Source organism: Pan paniscus, chromosome 10 (assembly GCF_029289425.2).
Source record: "Pan paniscus chromosome 10, NHGRI_mPanPan1-v2.0_pri, whole genome shotgun sequence".
NCBI classification, from domain to species: Eukaryota; Metazoa; Chordata; class Mammalia; order Primates; family Hominidae; genus Pan; species Pan paniscus.
Window position 1 is genome coordinate 70,379,358 of NC_073259.2, and position 24,221 is coordinate 70,403,578.

Consider the following 24,221-nt stretch of genomic DNA (forward strand, 5'->3'; position numbering starts at 1 on the left):
TTGAACCCAGGAGGCAGAGGTTGCAGTGAGCCGAGGTTGCACCACTGCACTCCAGCCTGGGCGACAGAGCGAGACTCCATCTCAATAAAACAAACAAACAAAAACCAAAACAAAACAAAACAAAAAAACATATATTTTCTCCTTGACAATAAATTGAATACTGAACTAGTGCTTTGGGGAGGTCTGTGCTTTTAAAAAAATAAGTATTTTGTCATTTACCAAAACTTAAATCTTAAAATAATTTTCAATGTACATTTTACTTTAAAATTTGGAAGCAGCTTATTATGAGGCTATAGGCAGAGTCTAATTCATTTGGTGGATTCAATAGTGAGAATTTGTTATTACAAATACATGCATCAACATTTTCTAATTTTGTCTTAATAGTCTACCTTTAAAAATGAGGACTCCTAATTCAGGAATGATGGAGATGCAGATGTTTATAGTTTATGATACATTAGTCAATTGAATGGCATAGCTAATCATAGCATATTTCGGCATTGGAATGTTCCCTTCCAAGAGAAGGAAAACAAGATGTACTAAAGAGAAGTACAGTTTGTAAGTAAGCAATAGGCACTAGGTTGAAATTCACAGGATATATCTACAAAGTTAATCATTTCCATTTGAAAATCGATGTGCCTTTCCCCCTTGATTAACTTCAATTTTTTAATCCTGGTGTTAAGTTTTTAAAAGTTAGAGAATGGACAAGACCTATAGGAGCCATGTGAGTGCCCAGGGCAGGCTAGTAGATTTGGCTGTCATTCAAACTTACGTGCATTACCAATCCGTTCAGTTATTTAACAGAGGCGGAAAGAACTGATTTTTGGTTAATGTAAACTGTATTCGATTGATGTATTTACTAATTCATTTCTGATGACAGACACAGAGTCCTTTGTTGAATATATGCAGCAAAGCATGTTCCACTTATTAGCAGTTTTTATTGTAGTGCTCATTTTCTTCTGCTGTTTCAAACCCAACAAGTTCTTAGGAAGATTTAAGGTTTAAAATGTAGATAGTATTATAAATCACTAGTTCCCCATCAGGAATACTATGTCACATGATTAGGTTTCATACTTTCAGGTAACTGTGACTGTGTCGTAGGAATTTTTATTAGAAATATATCTGTGCTATGGGTTTGGAGTTTTTTTATTTGACTTTAAGGCATGGGAGTGGGACCAATTTATCAATATTACCAAATTATACAATGAAGTATATCATTTCATTAAAAGGGACCCCAGGCAACTGCTAAACTGCTCTGCAGATAGATTACAGAGAGTTATTACAGAATCACCTTTTCTGACCACCTTTAGCAATTGCAAAATTCCTCACCCTTCTACAGTAGTTTAGGCCTAAACTGGCTGAAGGATGAAAGAAGAAATCAAATTTCACTCCTTTATGGTTCTGATTGTTTTTAATAAACTTAAGTCAAATATTTATTTAAATAGGTTTTTATAATAGTTTACAAAAATGATGCATTTAGTAAAATATTGTTTTGGTAAGCTTCATGTGTTGAAACCAAAATGTATTTTCCTGTTCAGTTCCTTTACATTTCTCACTTTCTAGATAACCCTGCACTGTTCTGGTTCTCGAGGCACATCTCTCTCTGGGGGAGCATTTCCTTCAACCTGGCTGTGTTCATCAATTTAGCTGTTGCTCTCTTCTACCCATTTGGGGATGATGGAGATGAAGGCAAGTGCTCGTTTTTCCTTAAAATATAAATATTTTAAAGTTCCCACTTAACTATTTAAAGCTTTAAAATAAGAATAATTTCATTCCTGTTAAATGGATTTTTCTATACTTGTTGGAAGTAGAGTATGATAGTAAATAGAACAGGCAGAAAAGTGTGGTCAATAGAACTGTTATTTTTTAAAAAGCTCATATACACAATTGTTATTAGAGCTATATTATATCTTGGCAAATAAAGCAATGAAAAGATTTGTCATTTCTACCTAATTATTAAGACCCCAAACATTTTTATACTGTATCATCTAAATTATGCAAATGACAGTTCTGTGCCCAATATTAATTGTTTTTACCTAAATACTGGCATTTATATTTTACTCTCTTTGTTTTCTGTCTTGTCTAAGGTTTCTATAGTGAGCATACATGTAATCTAGAAATAATTTTTAATTCTATACTAAAGTCAGGGATTCTTAAGATAATTAAATGTTTATCATCTGAGGTTTCAAAAGTGAACAGCATAAGACAATATAATAATAGGAAATAAAGGATACTGAATATGAAACTATTATTAAACTAATAATACAAAAGCAAAAATGAGAAATTATACCATTTTAGGTGGAAATGAGAAATATAGGAGAAATATACTGAATCGTGAGATTTTTGGGAAGTAAGTTTTGTAAAAGTTTGGTGGAGAGCATGGGAAGTATGTTACAGGCTTGGGCTACAATCTGGTAAATAACTTTGGAATGGGCATGGAAAGAATGGCTTGGAAGAAAAGATGGAGAAATCAGCTAATAATAACCATGCAGTGCTTTTGCATCTCATCATTTCATGGGATTACTGTGAGAATTTAATGAGATACTATAGGTAAAGCATTTAGAATAGTACCTGATAAACCTTCAATAAAGTTCAATGGTGGTGGTTGCTGTTTAAAAGGTACATATTTGTACTACATAAGGAAGCCTAGTGGAAAGAGAGTATGATAAGAGCAACAGGTATTTCAGCCTATTTCAGATGAACTGGGGGTGGGCAGGAAAGGAAATGGGAGTCCAAGAGTCATTTGCTGTTTTACAGGTTCATTACAGGTAACATAGATATCAAAGTTCTAAACTTTAGCTGTAATCTGAGTAGTCATGAATAACCACTGTTTTTGGAAGGCATACCCGTAATAAAAGAAGAATATTAAGCAATGGAGTGGATGTATGAGTTAAATAGCAGTGAAAATGTAGCAAATATTTGGCCATCCATTATAGAGCAACTGCAAATACACCAGGAAGTAAAAACGGCATTCTCTTCATTGTGTTTGGTCTCCTTTGGTGATAAACTCTTAGCATAGAGGAATATAACTCTTGGGAGGAAAGAAGTCCAGCATGAATGATAAATCAATATCATCTTCACACAGAATGCTGAGAAGATTATAGAGTCCCAGTTATTAGAAGCATAAAGTCTTAGAAATGGAAGCAATTCTGGAAATCATCTAATATCAAACACTCATTTGACAGATGAACAGATGGAAGCCCAGAAAGCCTAAAAAATGACATATCTTAGAGTAGAAGGCTAACCCTTTTGTGTCCAATCTAGGACCTTTCTCCGTGGATTGGAAGCATGTCAATAACAAGAAGCATGTCCCTTCTTCATACAAGACCTAATTTCCCTTGAGTTCCATTCCATGATATCCCTTTCTTGACCACCAGAGCCAATGTATGTAGGCTCTGCTGCCACCTATTGTACATGAAATGTAGTGATGGGAAATGCCACCCCTCTGGGCAGTTGCTCTTTACTCATTCAGGAGAAGCAGAATACATGGTATTTGTAATACTTGCCTGGCCAATAATAGTTATAATAGTAATACTGATAATAATAACAGCAGCGGATGTTGTTCACCACTTAGATTGGGTCAGGCAAAATGCTAAGCACTTCACATACATTTCACTTAATCTTCCTGACAAATCTGTGTTCTTATGGAGGAAGAATATCCTTATGGATGAAGAAACTGAGGCTGAAGATTTGCCTTGTAATTAGAGTCCAAAAATATGTATTTTTTAATAAGCTCACCAGGTATTGCTGGTGCAACTGGTCGTTAAAAAAGGACTTGAAATAACGGATTTTTCAAAGCCATTCTTTACCCATTAATGGTGGGAAGGGAGGAGCATTTTCTCTCCTTAATACTTTATATATGTATCCATTTTCTATAATAAGCATGATATTATTTTAATAATACAAATGTTTTTTAATTTACCCTATATATTTTTAAATCTTAGAAAGTATGAAGTTTATCTTTTATAAAAGAAAATTCAGAAAGCAAAATTGCAAACTTCAATCCAGTTCACATAATGAAGCTCTGCTGTCTACCTCATGCAGACTCTATAGTTTCCTGTACAGAACATGCTGCTTCTTACTTCCCTGTTTCTCTCCATCCCTCTGCCTCCCAAGTAGCCTCATGAGATCTTTCTGTTTCCTCTACCTCAGTCCAGCTAAATAGATACCCACTCAGAATTCCCTGGGTCGTCTTTACTATTGTGCCTTATTCATTTCTTGGTCCCTTAACTGGACTGTGAACTCTTTGAGGACAAGGACAAGTTTACTAATCTTTGTATTTTTTAAAATACAAAGATTGTAAAATCTTTATATTTAACAGTGCGGCACTCCATCAACAGTTAAGTTGAAGGAATTGAAATCACCATGAAGAACTCATTTTCTTTAACACAAAGCACTTGATGGAAAAAAACAATTACACTACAAATTTTAATATAATTTTTAAAAATCACATACTATCTTGGTATAAGACATTCCCATGGCATCAATTTTCTCCTAGTTATGGGAGGTATAAGTTTGTTAGTCCCAGAAATAGGACTAACGAACACAAGGCTGGAAGACGTGGTGCGCTATCATCAGGTGCAGATGCAGACTTTACTTCTGGGAAAGGACTGGATAGCAGTTAACAGTAGTAACCAATGTAGAGGCTCAGCTTAGGATATCTAAGTGGATGGGGTGCTTAGAGGGAAGGGAAGGCATGAGCTGCCATTTTGGCACTATCAAACCCCAAGGTTATGTCTGGGTCATCTGGTTATAGTTCTGGATGAGTTATTTAATTATAGCCCCATGAATAAGGTTAACATTTTGGTCAGGATTAGCTTAATCTTAATCTGTTGCACACTGCATAGCTAGGAATGCTGAGGAAACAGAGCTAAGACTGTTACACATACTTGGCCATCAGAATTGTCTGGAGAAGGAAAGCTCTGTGCTGGTGGTGAAGGTTCTCTGATGCTGGATTTGGTCAAACAGGCTGAACGACTGTATGCCAGGGCCACTGTGAAGTGATTTAGAGGTGGGTGAGATTAAAGATGGATGAAAATTCCTTCAAGAACTGCTTAAAAATGATGGAGACATGTCAGAAAACCCAGGATCCAACTTGAAAAGTCTCCAGATGGTCAAATACGAGAAAATTTAGAGAAAAAGATTATTGACAGTGACACATCATCTCCTATAGAATAAAATAAGAATCCAGGAGTTCATGTTGATAGTGGGAAGATAAAGCTCTTTTTTAGCAATTGTATTCCAATTAATAAAATGTAGACAGAATGATGGAAATAAATGTCACCATTTGGCAAAAATCACAGTAGTAAAAATTATCCATGGATGCTAAAATTAATGGGTGACTATATGATGAAAAGTATATAACCTATATATAATGTACAATTCTGTCCCCACAGTATACTTAATTATGAAAGGAAAAATAATAACTTTGATCACTTTAGCTAAGTGATCAGTATTAATGGCACCTGTAATGAGACCCAGCAACATCACATGCCTCCTGATACAATCACCGACAAGGACGTAACATCATTTTCCAAAAATAAATTAACTGATAAAATTTCAGACAAACCCCAAATGAGGGATATACTACAACATAATTGGCCAGTACTCTTCAAGGTGTCAAGCTTATGAAAGACAAAGAAAGACTGAGCAACTATCCAAATTAAAAGATACTAAAGAGACGTGACAACCGAATCCCATGTGTGACCCTGGTTCAGAAGAAGGACATAAATTGGGAAATTGACTAACTTTGACTAGATAGATGGTAAAAGTGGTCTATCAATGTTAATTTCCTGATATTGATCATTTTCATGTAGTTATATGAGGTGTTGACATTTGGGGAATCTAGGTAAAGGATAAAGTTAAAAAGAAAAAAAATAATAAATGTAAGGATTCTGTCCAACCCTGAAGTTCCTTGACTCGGTATAGAAGCTGATTATGAAATCACCTGGTAAGTCTTGGACCACAAAAAGAGCTCTGGTTAAAATATGCCACCTTCCAACCCCAGATCCTAATACATGCTGGTACCAATGTGGTGGTGAGAACAGAGGGACTGGCAGAGGGAATGAGCCGTGTATGCTTCCTCCAATTATATTTCCCAGTCTGAACACCTGGACTACTAGGAGTTTCTTGTGCTCAAATATTTGGTTCACACTTGGGTTATGATATTAACTGAGAGAGTAGTTGCCCTCTTCAACCAGGTAGTGGGGTACAATAGCTAAATGGAGACATTTAAGGGAGAGGGAATTCTCAGAGGACCAGCCTGTTGGGCACTCTTCACCCTCTACTGCAGATAGAGAATCTCCTTTAATTGCCAGGCTTTGAAGAGTTTGGTTTCAATTTGTTCAGGAGTACAGGGCTGATGTTTTATGGCTAAAGGTTTTGGGTTGGGTTTCTTTGTTTGGCTGATTGGTATTTGTGGCTGTTTGTTTGTTTAAGGTATGCTTCTCTAAAAAAGAAACATGCCAATGTTGAGGAATGAGGCTACGCTGGTTGTGGCTGAAGCAGCAGCTGCTGATGCTGGGAATCGCCTGGAAGTCCACTCAGAAGCTGACAGCTGCCACGCCAGATATCCCTACCCAGGATTTCATTTGGCAAAGGCAGACTAGTTAGTGGAGAAAATTGATGCCATGAAAATGTCTTATACCAAGATAGCATGTGATTTTTAAAAATTATATTAGAATTTGTAGTGTAATTCTTTTTTTCCATCAAGTGCTTTGTGTTAAAGAAAATGAGTTCTTCATGGTGATTTCAGTTCCTTCAATTTAACTGTTGGTGGAGCGCCGCTATGTGCCAGGCACTGTTAAATATAAAGATTTTACAATCTTTGTATTTTAAAAAATACAAAGATTAGTAAACTTGTCCTTGTCCTCAGAGAGTTCACAGTCCAGTTAAGGGACCAAGAAATGAATAAGGCACAATAGTAAAGACCACCCAGGGATTTCTGAGTGGATGTCTACTTTAGCTGGACTGAGGCAGAGGAAACAGAAAGATCTCATGAGGCTACTTGGGAGGCAGAGGGATGGAGAGAAACAGGGAAGTAAGAAGCAGCATGTTCTGTACAGGAAACTATAGAGTCTGCATGAGGTAGATAGCAGAGCTCCATTATGTGAACTGGATTGAAGTTTGCAATTTTGCTTTCTGAATTTTCTTTTACAAAAGATAAACTTCATACTAAGATTTAAAAATGTATAGGGTAAATTATAAAACTTTTTGTATTATTAAAATAATATCATGTTTATTACAGAAAATGGATACATATACAGAGTATTAAGGAGAGAAAATGCTCCTCCCTTCCCACTGTTAATGGGTAAAGAATGGCTTTGAAAATCTGTACTGTCAGCTCAGCGAGGTGCCTCATGCCCGTAATCCCAGCACTTTGGGAGGCCAAGGCAGGTGGATCACCCGAGGTCAGGAGTTCGAGACCAGCCTGGCCAACAGGGTGAAACCTAGACTCTACTGACAATACAAAATTTAGCCAGACGTGGTGGCAGGCACCTGTACTCACAGCTACTCGGGAGGCTGAGGCAGGAGAATCACTTGAACCTGGGAGGCAGAGGTTGCAGTGAGCCGAGATCACGCCACTGCACTCCAGCCTGGGTGACAGAGTAAGACTCAAAGAAAATCTGTACTGTCTTCTCTAGAGTTTGTCAGAGAGACTTCAGTTCTTTTTTAGCATTGAATCTTCAGATAGAAACCAATATGATCATTCTTAGAGAAGTTAATTATAAACATTGTCAATAGCTGTTTTAAATAACTTTTGAGTTTATTCCACAAATATATATTTAGTATGAACCTATGTGCAAGCTACTATACTAGACACTCTTTGAGTTCTTTTCACAAAGGGATCAAACACTCAATTTTAAGTGCCTGACTATAATTTCTGTTTGATCAAGGGGATATCTCAGCAAACCAGATATGGTCTTGGAAAGAATAGTGAAGAGGTGAATAGTTTATCAGAAACTAGTGACAATGCACAATGTGACTATCTATGCCAAATTATTCTAGAATAAGAGTGTCACCAAGACATTGCTTATGAATTATGCTGAAAAGTCAAATAACTGGCTGACAGCTGTAAATGTGCCTTGAAGATATTGTCAGTTTTAGTGAACTTAAAAGCTAAGCTGTATGACTTGGGGAGTTGATAACTGGAGACTTAGTTATTTATTCAAAACAAACTCACAGAATATATTTTTGTTTATTTACTCAATCAACAAATTTTTATTTGTTGTTGTGTAACAGGCATGGCGATAGGTCTAGAGATGGCCCTCATCCTTTTAGATTGTACATCCTGGTGGAGTCTCAAGTCCCAGTAAGAAAGAGAGAAAATTGAAGACATTATTTACTCTATGGCTCTTTGAGATCTGTGAGGTCAGGGCAGTTGGTGATCAGCCTGTATTTTGGTAGATGTGGAGTGCTTACAAGCCAACATCATCATAAACACGAGTAGGGTACCTGTATGTTAGCATTGCCAGAGGACAAGAATTGAAGGTAACTTTCAGAGCAGTTTACCCTTTTTCTTTCCCCATCTCCAAATTAATCTTATCAGATTATAAATTTGGTGAGGGAGAATATCACATCTGTCTTCCCAAGCTCCTTTCATCATTGTTTGCTTTCAGAGACAGCATGATAAGAACAAACCTTGCAAAAGTAAACATGTCTAAATGAATGCTGTTCATTATCTGATTTTTTGTTTGTCTTTTAACAGTTGACAGGATCTTCCTGCCTATTTCTGAGATGTTAGCACACACTATGAACTAAGAGTTTATACAGAATTCATTAAAGGAGTCAGATAATCCCAGGGTTTTGATGACAGTACAAAAGCTATGCATATCAAGCCCTTGAGGTGTTTTGCATGCGGTAGCAAATTTTATAAATAAAGATAAGAGGTGTGGCCAAAAGATTAAGACTGTTATTGAATATTTACCAGTGGAAAGTCTCCATTTTGTTGTTTCCTTTCTATGTCAGCCTATAGACATGCATTTGAGGCCCCAGAGCTGATCCAATCAGCCCAAGAATGTTGCCTCTTAATTTACTTCTGCAAATGCAGCACCACGTGACCTTCAGGGAAAGATTCCTTGAATGCACATGTCAGTGCAAATGTCAATGAATTGTACTACTTATTAAAGAAAAAATATTTTTGAACCTCTCTTTTGGGGAGTTCCTAAGAAATCTTATGTGTAACAGAGTTCGTTTTTTAAGACATTTGGAATGTGAATTTTCTGATGAGTAAATAGCTAAAAATTTTATTTAGCAGTAGAGTTGGCCTTCAAATACACACACTCATGCACGTACTCATACACATATCTATGCATGTGTATTTAGCAGTTAAAGCATGTGTCTATTTTATAAAGGTTATTCTACTAGATTCTTCAGAGGAATCTAGACTATGGAAACTTGATACTGATAGGACAAGACAAGGTATGAATTCAATTTTTTAATGATTTAGCTATATATCTAATGGTCATTAATCATAAATTTTGGATTAAGGTTCCCAAGAGAGATGTCTATCAAAAGTATTTAGCAAATCATCCTCATATGACAGAAAGATGAACAATTGTCAGACTTAATAAAAGGAACATTAACTAGTGAGTATTTAAGTAGCTTGAAAGTAATCACAAATTTTCTGGAAATGTAATAATGAGTAATGCTTTCAAAGACATTTCCTTGAAATATAAAGAACGTAGATGGGGTCATTTTGAAATTTACTGGATTATGGCTTTGACTTAATTATACCATATAAAGTAGAGCAGCAAATATTTTAGCATTTTTTAGTTTTATTCTTAGTAGCAATAAATTTCTTCCACATTTTACAGGTACACTTTCTCCATTGTTCTCGGTTCTTCTTTGGATAGCAGTTGCGATCTGCACATCTATGCTGTTTTTCTTCTCCAAGCCTGTGGGTATTCGGCCGTTTCTTGTATCAATAATGCTCAGATCAATATATACAATAGGTCTTGGGCCTACATTAATACTTCTTGGTGCAGCTAATGTAAGTACTTTACTTAGCTTTGTACTGTTACAGAATTAGTTTAAAAGTGTATGAAATATAAAAATATAACTATAAGCTTTTAATTCATGTATGCATGGTGAATTCTAATTTATTATAAATCTAAATTAACCAGAGCGTAATTTGTACTTTTTAAATTTAATTTTGAGTGAAAGAAAAAATGATAGGTAAAAGATTGCTATATTTAAGAAGTAACATTTGGGGAATGACCCAGTTCTGCCATCAATTTAATCCAATCCAATTTTAATGCATTCTGCATCCTATACCCACAGCTATTGACAAAAATGACTGAGCCATTGTTAATATTCCAAAGTGACATCGTAAATCATCCAAAAAAGATTAAATTATGTTCAATAGAATTTTGAAAGTGGGCACCTTTCATCAAATGACCTAAGAAAAAGGATTTCTATATGAGAAAATATTAAATTGGGTTCTTTTTATGTGAACAAATTTTATAAACTGATGAAAGTCATAGATAGGATTAATTTTTTGACCGAATTTTGAAATATTAGAATAAGGAAGCACAGAGTAGTAGTATTTCAAAAAGCAAGTGATACATTTATAGAAATAATTTTACCCGAGAAATACAATTTTAAAGGGACTAGCCAACGTTATGCATGGCACAGCCATACAGGGATATTAAAAGGTAAAACCATCAGGCTAATGAAATAACAAATGGCCAGGTAAGAAAATAAGTATTGCTAATCTATGTGTTGAATACCTAGACACTTTTGATCTTTTCCTGGGTTTCTAACATAATGTCCTACATTCTGGTATCTGTAATTAGGACTAGTCTCCCCTACTACATTTTACTATGCTTAAGGATTGATCATTCAGTATCAAGAACATTATAGGTACTCAGTAAATATTTCCTAAATAAATAAATTAATAAGTGAGTGAATGAATGAGTGAACAATTATCTTTGTATTCTTATATATTTACAGTGGCTTGCACATAAAATATATAGCAAATATTTATTTAGTAATAAATATTTAATATTTAGCAAATATTTAATAACTAATATTTAACAAATATTTATTTAATAAATAAAATGTATTTATTGTATTTATTAAAATGACTTAATAAAATAGTCAACCAAACTTTCAAGAATTATAAAGCTGAGCTAATATGGCCAATTCTGTATTTCTGTGTTTCTGACCTCTATTTTATTACAATTCTTCGAAAATTAGACATGATGTATTTGACAGCTCCCAATTAGCTAGAACATTCAGGCAACCAAATTACCAATTATCCTCAATCATTGTCAATAAAGGGAAGTGTACTATACCTACAAAGAAGTCTATCAGTAAAGAATTTCGTAAAATACCAAATATATTATTCTGTAAGTTTCTTGAGGGCAGAAGTTGTCACATTTATAAATTTAGCCCTACCTGCCTCACTCCTTCCCAGCTCCATGTTTCTCTACTTTAACAGCTGGCATTGAAACATTCAGAAAATGTTTACATGAACTGAGTGTGTATTTTCAATGCCTTGGAAATAAGCTGATTTTACAGTATTACCAACCAAGCAAATTAGAGAATCTTCATGAATTTGTCTAAATTTTTCTAAGCCTATGTGTTTGACTTTTTTTCTTTAAAAACATAAATTGCATATTGAATGATATTATTTGAAGAAACAAATAATATTTATAAACTGGTAACTGGCCCTCAAGAAGACATGAATCCAAGTGAAAAAAAAATCCAAGTCTGACAAAGTGAAATAATAGCTAGAGATGGGCCAAAATAATAATCATTTACTGGGCCTCTGTTACATAATAGACACTAAAAATACCAAGACGATAAAGGAAATGGTTCTTGCCATCCAGAAGCTGATGTGTCACACTCACCGATTTGCATTTCCTTTGTTTTTGGACCAAGAATATATAAAGAGATAGGGAATAACATTCTAATGTCTACTGGGGGATACCAAAGACATTTGGAGCATTTTTTCCCCTCATGGGAGAGGATAAGAAGATAGCTTTTGCCTGGTTTGGTGAAAATAATTCCACTATAGCAAATGACTCTTCATAGAAGAGGCAAGTTTTATATTTCACTTTCTTTATGAGAAAGAATATACATGTAGATATGCAACATCTCTCCTTTATTAATTGTAGAAATCTGTGGGGACTGTAATTGCTTTCACAGCATAGAACATCTGTTTGTACAGTCAAATGATACATTATGGTCTACCAGCTCAGAGCGTTTTTTTTTTTTTTTCTTTTTTAGACAGGGTCTCACTCTGTCGCCCACTGGAGTGCAGTGGCGTGATCTCGGCTCACTGCAACCTCCACCTCCCAGGTTCAAGCGGTTTTCCTGCCTCAGGCTCCTGAGTAGCTGGGGCTATGGGCGCGTGCCACCATGCCTGGCTAATTTTTTGTATTTTTAGTGGAGATCAGGTTTCACCATGTTAGCCAGGATGGTCTTGATCTCCTGACCTCATGATCCACCCGCCTTGGCCTCCCAAAGTGCTGGGATTACATGCGTGAGCCACTGCGCCTGGCCGCTCAGAGCATTTTGACCAAAAAAAAATAAACTTTAATTTGGGACAAACACATTCAGTGGAATAATTGTCATTTTGATATTGTAGATATTGACAAAAAATTTTATTTGTAATTTTAATAATATGTGGATTAATAAACATGTTTTAGGTTGGATGCTATGTCATGCCTGTAATCCCAATACTTTGGGAGGCTGAGGCAGGATGATTGCTTGAGGACAGGAGTTCGAGACCAGTCTGGTCAACATAGTGAGACCTCATCTCTACAAAAAATAAAAAAAATATATATTTTAGCGAATATCATCTACCTTCATTTTTAACATAACAAGTTCACTGCTGGGTGCAGTGACTGATGCCTGTAATCCCAGCACTTTGAGAGGCTGAGGTGGGCGGATCACACTAGATCAGGAGTTTGTGACCAGCCTGGTCAACATGGTGAAACCCTGTCTCTACTAAAAATATAAAAATTAGTATGGCATGGTGGTGCCTACCTGTAGTCCCAGCTACTCCAGAGGCTGAGGCCAGAGAATCGCTTGAACCCAGGAGGTAGAGGTTGCATTGAGCTGACATCAGGCCACTGCACTACTGCCTGGGTGACAAAATGGGATTCTGTTTCAAAAACAAAACAAAACAAAAATTAGCTGGTCATGGTGGCTCGTGCCTGTAATCCCAGCTACTCAGGCGGCTGAGGCAGGAGAATCGCTTCAACCCAGGAGGTGGAGGTTGCAGTGAGCCGAGATCGTGCCACTGCACTCCAGCCTGGGTGACAGAGCGAGACTCCATCTCAAAAAAAAAAAAAACGAAACAAAATGAAAACAAAAACCAAAAAACAAGTTCACTACAAAGCTATCTATGGTTTATCATTACCCAGGAGGTAGGAAATAAATACATGAAAATATCAATTAGTCATATCTTGTACCTTTTATTTTAGTACATTTATTAACTTAATTTACACTTAAAAGTTTGCATTGTGTAAGAGGTGAAACTATAAGTGCTAAAACTATAGGTATCAGAAATAAGAAAAACAAAAGAAGACATCTACCTGACAATTTTGCCTTAATGACCATCAGAGTTCTACACTTTAGGCAAATCAACAAGACTTTGAATTTCATTCTTCTCATTAGTGAAAGGAAGATACTAAAGCCTGATCTGTCTTCGCTGGGATAGTTGAAAAGATTTAGAAAAGATTAATAATGGTGATAATGATAGGATAGTAACAATGGCAGCTGTTTACCAACTATCTGTAATAATACATGAAGCACCCTTTAATTGTAAAACATTCTTTTTATGGTTGTAAAAATATTTGTGTTTTGGTTCTTGGGGAGTTGTTTCTGGACTCTGTCTTTCACAATGTTAAGCCACTGCAGAAAGTCTTATTTTTGGAGAAGGAATCAAGTGGGAGGAAAAGCCTCAACCTGTGTTATAACAACTTAGTACTGGTTTCTGTTTACTATGGTGCTTCTTTTTTATTGTCTTTATTCATTTCTAAAACTAGGAGTTGGTCTAGATTTCAACTAGTTTGCCTTGTCACAGAAGTGATCGCAATATTTGAGATATTTCAAAAAATTCAAGTGTTTTTTTCTCGTTATAAAGCACATCTTATAACCCAGTCTAGTTTTCTTCCCTCTGCAATGCACTGTTAGTTTGCATTGGTAATGGAAATTAATATATTATTCTGACAAATATAAGCACATATTTTATAAATTTGGGGTCACTTAATATTCTTTCATACCATTATTTGTAAACCTCATTTTAATAACTGTATTATTTCCAGTCATATGGGCGTTATAACCACTCCATTAACTTTTGTTGTTCAGATTTTTAAATAAATAACAATGTAGTAAAATATTACAAAAAGATCTTTTAAACTTCTTACCTACAATGATTTTTCCTTTCTAATAGTACCTGGAAATGTGTAATTCATTTAATAACTTGGTCTCACCATTTGCAGAGAGAAGGAGCAAATGGAGTTTAGCAGATAGCTAGTCTACTAACAATGAGCCACTGTGTTCAAATTTAATAGGGTAATGTCCCTAGTTACTTACTTGTAGATAGCTTTCTGGGAGGTCTTATGTTACTGCTAATTCGTAAGGTCGAGTTCCACCATATGTTCATTTAACATACACAAATTCAGTGATATATTTGGAGTAAACAACTTTCATTTTCTCTCTCTCTCTCTCTCCACACACACAGACCTACCCTTTTTCATATAATGTGGTCACTGAATGCTCCTAACTACTTCTAGTTGCAGAAACAGAAAACTGCTCCAACGCTGGGGTTAAAGTATGATGAGCTGAATTTAGTAAGAGACACTACCATTTACATGACCTGTGCTTACTGTTCTGTTTTGTCAGCAATTTAAGAGATTTCCAGGGTGATTTTGACTGCATGCAAATTTTGCCTTACACATTGATCTTAGAACCTTGTCCTGCTGTAGATGTAATGCCCCTGAAATGGAGATTTTTGAATCAAACCATCTCATGTTTAGTAAGAAGTTTAACTTACATGGTTGATGAAAATATGGTAATGGAGTTGAAAATCACAAATTCCATTTTACTTTTCAATAAATAAGTAGACAGTCTTTTTTTCTTTATACAATTTATTCCTGTAAAATAGGTCAAGTTTTCCCATAGGAACAATGTAAGATGGGGATAGAATTCTTGATCAGGAACAGAGTACCAAATAAGACAAAATGAATAATGTAAAGACAAAGATAAAGCAGCTATAAATGTCTGTGATCAAATAAAATTGTAACATTTAAAGGTATCACACAGAATTCTACAGCTATGAGGGAGCTTAAGGATTGTTCACTTCTAGGCATTTCATTTTATATGTGAGAAAACAAAGTCCTGTAGACACCAGGAGGGTTTACCAAAGCAAGAAATTAGTAGCAGAGCCAAGATTGAAACCAGATGACCCGCCTTCTAATTCAGTGTCTTTCCGCTACACTGTACTGTTAAAAGTCCTGCAAAGACAGATCAATAACTATAAAGTATATATGAAAACACTACTTTCTTAAATAACTTATTTAACTAATAAATTATCTAATTAAATAATTAGTTAAATTATTCAATAAAGTATTATTATTATTCAATAATAATTATTCAATAATTCAATAATAATTATTGGTTAAATAATTAAGTAGTATTTTCATATATACTTTATAGTTTAACTAATTAGTTAAATTATTTACTAGTTATTTACTAAATTATTAACTAATAAATTACATATATTAATTAATCATTTAGTAAATAATTAGTAAGTAATTTAGTTATTTAGTAATTAGTAATAATTTCATAAATAATTAGCAAATAGATAATTTAATTACATAAACTTAAGTAAATGTAATGAACTTTAGTGTACATTAATGAACAAACAAACATTAATTTTGCTTTTTTTTTTAGAAGACCTATTGGTAAATCATTTGGATGGTGTATTATCATTTTTTAAAGACTGTCCCAAAGCTTGCATTGATGCTGTTTCAATTCCATCCCTTTCCCCACTGTCACACAATTCACCTCATCCCCAACAAAAACTGTATCAGGGATGGCTTTGAATAATAGACAGAGTAAGAAAAAAATATATAGGACGGTTATGGTCCTTGAAATTGAAATTTGTGTGTTGACTTGAGGAACCTCTCAGCACCAGCTCAGAAGAGCCTTGTGACCATCTTGCCCAGTTTCCTGGGCACACCATCCACTTTTCGTCACCCACATGGACCCTTGCTATAATGGCACTGACAAATGAAGGACTGGTTAGACGATGTCAACTTTTTTATGACATGAAAAGGGAGACTGTTTTAGCAACTTGCTCATTCTTGGCATAAATATTCCAAGCTTTCATGGAAAATGCTATATGAAAACAATTTGTAAGTTTCATGAAGAAAGGAGAATTCACAGCTCAACTTCTTTCCCACCTGAATCATTTATTCTTGCACATATTTCCCCTTCATATGAACACTTTAAAACAAAAGCACACCAAGTTCCCTGTTTTTTATCTCAACAGAAATAGGTAGACGCCACTGTCAGTTATCAACTCCACTCCACGTCAAGACTTAGTGAAGAGAACAGGAATCTATTCATCAAGCTCTACATCAAGGTTCAAAAATAAAACAAAAACCAAAACCTGAAAACAAATAAGACAAATCTTTATTTTTCAAGTGAAAATGGCGGAGTCTCTTTTAGGAAGAAATGTGGCCTTGTTTTTGCATTATTTGAGAAATTAAATGTATTATTCTTTTTGAGAATTTAAATTCAGTGTATTTTTTTCCTCAGTATGTGGAGCTTATAAATAGTTTTTCTGCATAATTTTTATAATTTCATTTAGAGAATTAGAAATCGTATAAACAATGTGTCTTAAACATATCATTCGTCTTTCTGAAAACTCACGACTCCAATTATTAATTTTATTTTTATACAACTTATTTCTATTTCATATTGATGAACTCTGGTGGATGAATCAAAGTAAATAGTACACATGTAAATAATGGCATTCAAAACAATTTAAATAATTAACTACTAATATGGCTTCTTCTGGACACTCTCTTTTTCACCATTTGCAGGGGTGTTTATTGTTAAATATGTCATATAGATTAGTATTCTTATATATTTCCTGGGTTTTTAAATAATAACTTCTTACAATATTAAACCTGCTCTTGGGCAGAAAATATAAATACATTCATTATGCTACAGCTATACTTAATAATAGCATAAGATATTGATGATGAAACACTAAACAGTGAAATAAGACATGAATGAAGTGATAACATTGATTATTGAGAGGATACTTAATCAGCAGGGGAGAAATTTAGGAAAGGTTTGGCCTTTTTAGTTGCTATGTTGTTAATTTGGTTGGCTCTTCAAAACATGTAATAGTAACCCATTTCTCACTTCATCTGTATTGATTTGAACTTCAGAAATTGAAAGGAAAAGGTTTTCCAATACCTCCAATTTTGCATCTACTTCAAAGTGTTATGGTCCTTCTTATGTTATTTAAAAATCATTCGATAATTTGTTAATATATATTGAACAAATCAACAATGTTGCAAAGAGCAACCTGTTTTTACAAAGTTAAGATTGGACATTTAAGGACAAATATGGTTCCAGTAGATAACCTAAAGAACTCGGAACAATTAGGAAGAGCAAACTGTAAACCCTTGAAATCTGTAATTCTTTCCTTGATGACTAAGACACAAAATTGGCTCTTTGGTTTATAATTACTGCAGTGATTCTAGAACTAAATAGATGGTGCTAAGTTTATAAATCAGTGCACACACATCGTTAGTATTGCCAAAGGATCTCAGTATAAATTTCTACATTCCAAAATTATGCCACAAAAGGCAATATGAAATGTGGGTTGAATATAAATACTGTACATAGTTAGAAGCATAATAAAAACTCCAAAATGTTTATTGAATTATTATCACACATAGGGCTTAGGAAATACATACATACATTATATTTATTTTAACTCAGGTATATAAGTACATTTATATTTTCTATGTATATAAAATAAATTAAATGCAAAAATAATTTTTTTTTTAATTGCTTCTCTTCGGTTTTTTTTTTTTTATTATACTTTAAGTTTTAGGGTACATGTGCACATTGTGCAGGTTAGTTACATATGTATACATGTGCCATGCTGGTGTGCTGCACCCACTAACTCGTCATCTAGCATTAGGTATATCTCCCAATGCTATCCCTCCCCCCTCCCCCCTCCCCACCACAGTCCCCAGAGTATGATATTCCCCTTCCTGTGTCCATGTGATCTCATTGTTCAATTCCCACCTATGAGTGAGAATATGCGGTGTTTGGTTTTTTGTTCTTGCGATAGTTTACTGAGAATGATGGTTTCCAATTTCATCCATGTCCCTACAAAGGATATGAACTCATCATTTTTTATGGCTGCATAGTATTCCATGGTGTATATGTGCCACATTTTCTTAATCCAGTCTATCATTGTTGGACATTTGGCTTGGTTCCAAGTCTTTGCTATTGTGAATAATGCCGCAATAAACATACGTGTGCATGTGTCTTTATAGCAGCATGATTTATAGTCATTTGGGTATATACCCAGTAATGGGATGGCTGGGTCAAATGGTATTTCTAGTTCTAGATCCCTGAGGAATCGCCACACTGACTTCCACAATGGTTGAACTAGTTTACAGTCCCACCAACAGTGTAGAAGTGTTCCTATTTCTCCACATCCTCTCCAGCACCTGTTGTTTCCTGACTTTTTAATGATTGCCATTCTAACTGGTGTGAGATGATATCTCATAGTGGTTTTGATTTGCATTTCTCTGATGGCCAGTGATGATGAGCATTTTTTCATGTGTTTTTTGGCTGCATAAATGTCTTCTTTTGAGAAGTGCCTGTTCATGTCCTTACCCACTTTTTGATGGGGTTGTTTGTTTTTTTCTTGTAAATTTGTTTGAGTTCACTGTAGATTCTGGATATTAGCCCTTTGTCAGATGAGTAGGTTGCGAAAATTTTCTCCCATGTTGTAGGTTGCCTATTCACTCTGATGGTAGTTTCTTTTGCTGTGCAGAAGCTCTTTAGTTTAATTAGATCCCATTTGTCAATTTTGTCTTTTGTTGCCATTGCTTTTGGTGTTTTGGACATGAAGTCCTTGCCCACGCCTATGTCCTGAATGGTAATGCCTAGGTTTTCTTCTAGGGTTTTTATGGTTTTAGGTCTAACGTTTAAATCTTTAATCCATCTTGAATTGATTTTTGTATAAGGTGTAAGGAAGGGATCCAGTTTCAGCTTTCTACATATGGCTAGCCAGTTTTCCCAGCACCATTTATTAAATAGGGAATCCTTTCCCCATTGCTTGTTTTTCTCAGGTTTGTCAAAGATCAGATAGTTGTAGGTAAGCGGCGTTATTTCTGAGGGCTCTGTTCTGTTCCATTGATCTATATTTCTGTTTTGGTACCAGTACCATGCTGTTTTGGTTACTGTAGCCTTGTAGTATAGTTTGAAGTCAGGTAGTGTGATGCCTCCAGCTTTGTTCTTTTGGCTTAGGATTGACTTGGCGATGTGGGCTCTCTTTTGGTTCCATATGAGCTTTGAAGTAGTTTTTTCCAATTCTGTGAAGAAAGTCATTGGTAGCTTGATGGGGATGGCATTGAATCTGTAAATTACCTTGGGCAGTATGGCCATTTTCACGATATTGATTCTTCCTACCCATGAGCAAGGAATGTTCTTCCATTTGTTTGTATCCTCTTTTATTTCCTTGAGCAGTGGTTTGTAGTTCTCCTTGAAGAGGTGCTTCACATCCCTTGTAAGTTGGATTCCTAGGTATTTTATTCTCTTTGAAGCAATTGTGAATGGGAGTTCACTCATGATTTGGCTCTCTGTTTGTCTGTTGTTGGTGTATAAGAATGCTTGTGATTTTTGTACATTGATTTTGTATCCTGAGACTTTGCTGAAGTTGCTTATCAGCTTAAGGAGATTTTGGGCTGAGACGATGGGGTTTTCTAGATAAACAATCATGTCGTCTGCAAACAGGGACAATTTGACTTCCTCTTTTCCTAATTGAATACCCTTTATTTCCTTCTCCTGCCTGATTGCCCTGGCCAGAACTTCCAACACTATGTTGAATAGGAGCGGTGAGAGAGGGCATCCCTGTCTTGTGCCAGTTTTCAAAGGGAATGCTTCCAGTTTTTGCCCATTCAGTATGATATTGGCTGTGGGTTTGTCATAGATAGCTCTTATTATTTTAAAATATGTTCCATCAATACCTAATTTATTGAGAGTTTTTAGCATGAAGGGTTGTTGAATTTTGTCAAAGGCTTTTTCTGCATCTATTGAGATAATCATGTGGTTTTTGTCTTTGGCTCTGTTTATATGCTGGATTACATTTATTGATTTGCATATGTTGAACCAGCCTTGCATCCCAGGGATGAAGCCCACTTGATCATGGTGGATAAGCTTTTTGATGTGCTGCTGGATTCGGTTTGCCAGTATTTTATTGAGGATTTTTGCATCAATGTTCATCAAGGATATTGGTCTAAAATTCTCTTTTTTGGTTGTGTCTCTGCCAGGCTTTGGTATCAGAATGATGCTGGCCTCATAAAATGAGTTAGGGAGGATTCCCTCTTTTTCTATTGATTGGAATAGTTTCAGAAGGAATGGTACCAGTTCCTCCTTGTACCTCTGGTAGAATTCGGCTGTGAATCCATCTGGTCCTGGACTCTTTTTGGTTGGTAAACTATTGATTATTGCCACAATTTCAGCTCCTGTTATTGGTCTATTCAGAGATTCAACTTCTTCCTGGTTTAGTCTTGGGAGAGTGTATGTGTCGAGGAATGTATCCATTTCTTCTAGATTTTCTAGTTTATTTGCGTAGAGGTGTTTGTAGTATTCTCTGATGGTAGTTTGTATTTCTGTGGGATCGGTGGTGATATCCCCTTTATCATTTTTTATTGCGTCTATTTGATTCTTCTCTCTTTTTTTCTTTATTAGTCTTGCTAGCAGTCTATCAATTTTGTTGATCCTTTCAAAAAACCAGCTCCTGGATTCATTAATTTTTTGAAGGGTTTTTTGTGTCTCTATTTCCTTCAGTTCTGCTCTGATTTTAGTTATTTCTTGCCTTCTGCTAGCTTTTGAATGTGTTTGCTCTTGCTTTTCTAGTTCTTTTAATTGTGATGTTAGGGTGTCAATTTTGGATCTTTCCTGCTTTCTCTTGTGGGCATTTAGTGCTATAAATTTCCCTCTGCACACTGCTTTGAATGCGTCCCAGAGATTCTGGTATGTTGTGTCTTTGTTCTGGTTGGTTTCAAAGAACATCTTTATTTCTGCCTTCATTTCGTTATGTACCCAGTAGTCATTCAGGAGCAGGTTGTTCAGTTTCCATGTAGTTGAGCGGCTTTGAGTGAGATTCTTAATCCTGAGTTCTAGTTTGATTGCACTGTGGTCTGAGAGATAGTTTGTTATAATTTCTGTTCTTTTACATTTGCTGAGGAGAGCTTTACTTCCAACTATGTGGTCAATTTTGGAATAGGTGTGGTGTGGTGCTGAAAAAAATGTATATTCTGTTGATTTGGGGTGGAGAGTTCTGTAGATGTCTATTAGGTCCGCTTGGTGCAGAGCTGAGTTCAATTCCTGGGTATCCTTGTTGACTTTCTGTCTCGTTGATCTGTCTAATGTTGACAGTGGGGTGTTAAAGTCTCCCATTATTAATGTGTGGGAGTCTAAGTCTCTTTGTAGGTCACTCAGGACTTGCTTTATGAATCTGGGTGCTCCTGTATTGGGTGCATAAATATTTAGGATAGTTAGCTCCTCTTGTTGAATTGATCCCTTTACCATTATGTAATGGCCTTCTTTGTCTCTTTTGATCTTTGTTGGTTTAAAGTCTGTTTTATCAGAGACTAGGATTGCAACCCCTGCCTTTTTTTGTTTTCCATTTGCTTGGTAGATCTTCCTCCATCCTTTTATTTTGAGCCTATGTGTGTCTCTGCACGTGAGATGGGTTTCCTGAATACAGCACACTGATGGGTCTTGACTCTTTATCCAACTTGCCAGTCTGTGTCTTTTAATTGGAGAATTTAGTCCATTTACATTTAAAGTTAATATTGTTATGTGTGAATTTGATCCTGTCATTATGATGTTAGCTGGTGATTTTGCTCATTAGTTGATGCAGTTTCTTCCTAGTCTTGATGGTCTTTACATTTTGGCATGATTTTGCAGTGGCTGGTACCGGTTGTTCCTTTCCATATTTAGCGCTTCCTTCAGGAGCTCTTTTAGGGCAGGCCTGGTGGTGACAAAATCTCTCAGCATTTGCTTGTCTGTAAAGTATTTTATTTCTCCTTCACTTATGAAGCTTAGTTTGGCTGGATATGAAATTCTGGGTTGAAAATTCTTTTCTTTAAGAATGTTGAATATTGGCCCCCACTCTCTTCTGGCTTGTAGGGTTTCTGCCGAGAGATCCGCTGTTAGTCTGATGGGCTTCCCTTTGAGGGTAACCCGACCTTTCTGTCTGGCTGCCCTTAACATTTTTTCCTTCATTTCAACTTTGGTGAATCTGACAATTATGTGTCTTGGAGTTGCTCTTCTCGAGGAGTATCTTTGTGGCGTTCTCTGTATTTCCTGAATCTGAACGTTGGCCTGCCTTGCTAGATTGGGGAAGTTCTCCTGGATAATATCCTGCAGAGTGTTTTCCAACTTGGTTTCATTCTCCGCATCACTTTCAGGTACACCAATCAGACGTAGATTTGGTCTTTTCACATAGTCCCATATTTCTTGGAGGCTTTGCTCATTTCTTTTTATTCTTTTTTCTCTAGACTTCCCTTCTCGCTTCGTTTCATTCATTTCATCTTCCATTGCTGATACCCTTTCTTCCAGTTGATCGCATCGGCTCCTGAGGCTTCTGCATTCTTCACGTAGTTCTCGAGCCTTGGTTTTCAGCTCCATCAGCTCCTTTAAGCACTTCTCTGTATTGGTTATTCTAGTTATACATTCTTCTAAATTTTTTTCAAAGTTTTCAACTTCTTTGCCTTTGGTTTGAATGTCCTCCCGTAGCTCAGAGTAATTTGATCGTCTGAAGCCTTCTTCTCTCAGGTCGTCAAAATCATTCTCCATCCAGCTTTGTTCTGTTGCTGGTGAGGAACTGCATTCCTTTGGAGGAGGAGAGGCGCTCTGCATTTTAGAGTTTCCTGTTTTTCTGTTCTGTTTTCTCCCCATCTTTGTGGTTTTATCTACTTTTGGTCTTTGATGATGGTGATGTACAGATGGGTTTTCGGTGTGGATGTCCTTTCTGTTTGTTAGTTTTCCTTCTAACAGACAGGACCCTCAGCTGCAGGTCTGTTGGAATACCCTGCCGTGTGAGGTGTCAGTGTGCCCCTGCTGGGGGGTGCCTCCCAGTTAGGCTGCTCGGGGATCAGGGGTTAGGGACCCACTTGAGGAGGCAGTCTGCCCGTTCTCAGATCTCCAGCTGCGTGCTGGGAGAACCACTGCTCTCTTCAAAGCTGTCAGACAGGGACATTTAAGTCTGCAGAGGTTACTGCTGTCTTTTTGTTTGTCTGTGCCCTGCCCCCAGAGGTGGAGCCTACAGAGGCAGGCAGGCCTCCTTGAGCTGTGGTGGGCTCCACCCAGTTCGAGCTTCCTGGCTGCTTTGTTTACCTAAGGAAGCCTGGGCAATGGCGGGCGCCCCTCCCCCAGCCTCGCTGCCGCCTTGCAGTTTGATCTCAGACTGCTGTGCTAGCAATCAGCGAGATTCCGAGGGCGTAGGACCCTCCGAGCCAGGTGTGGGATATAGTCTCGTGGTGCGCCGTTTTTTAAGCCGGTCTGAAACGCGCAATATTCGGGTGGGAGTGACCCGAGTTTTCCAGGTGCGTCCGTCACCCCTTTCTTTGACTCGGAAAGGGAACTCCCTGACCCGTTGCGCTTCCCAGGTGAGGCAATGCCTCGCCCTGCTTCGGCTCGCGCACGGTACGCGCACCCACTGGCCTGCGCCCACTGTCTGGCACTCCCTAGTGAGATGAACCCGGTACCTCAGATGGAAATGCAGAAATCACCCGTCTTCTGCGTCGCTCACGCTGGGAGCTGTAGACCGGAGCTGTTCCTATTCGGCCATCTTGGCTCCCTCTCCGCAAAAATAATTTTAATCACTTACTTGTTTAAAATAGTACTCAGTAGAAAAAGTCCATGATAAAAACACAAAATCAAGAACAGATCTCTGGATATTTCCTGAAAAGATATTTTTCTGTTATATTTACAGC

The 24,221-nt window shown here is 36.5% G+C and overlaps 1 protein-coding gene across 2 annotated transcripts in view; it reads left to right on the forward strand.

Annotated features, from left to right (window-relative positions):
* Positions 1-24,221, forward strand: part of ITPR2 (inositol 1,4,5-trisphosphate receptor type 2) — a 506,436-nt gene that overhangs the window by 398,167 nt on the left and 84,048 nt on the right. For both annotated transcript variants that reach the window (XR_004665727.3, XM_003828909.5), the window contains exons 48-49: positions 1,561-1,686; positions 9,813-9,988. Coding sequence is in view for 1 of the 2 variants with exons in the window: in XM_003828909.5 (XP_003828957.3) it covers positions 1,561-1,686; positions 9,813-9,988 (302 nt within the window). In the remaining variant the exon portion in view is untranslated. The remainder of the gene's footprint in view (positions 1-1,560; positions 1,687-9,812; positions 9,989-24,221) is intronic.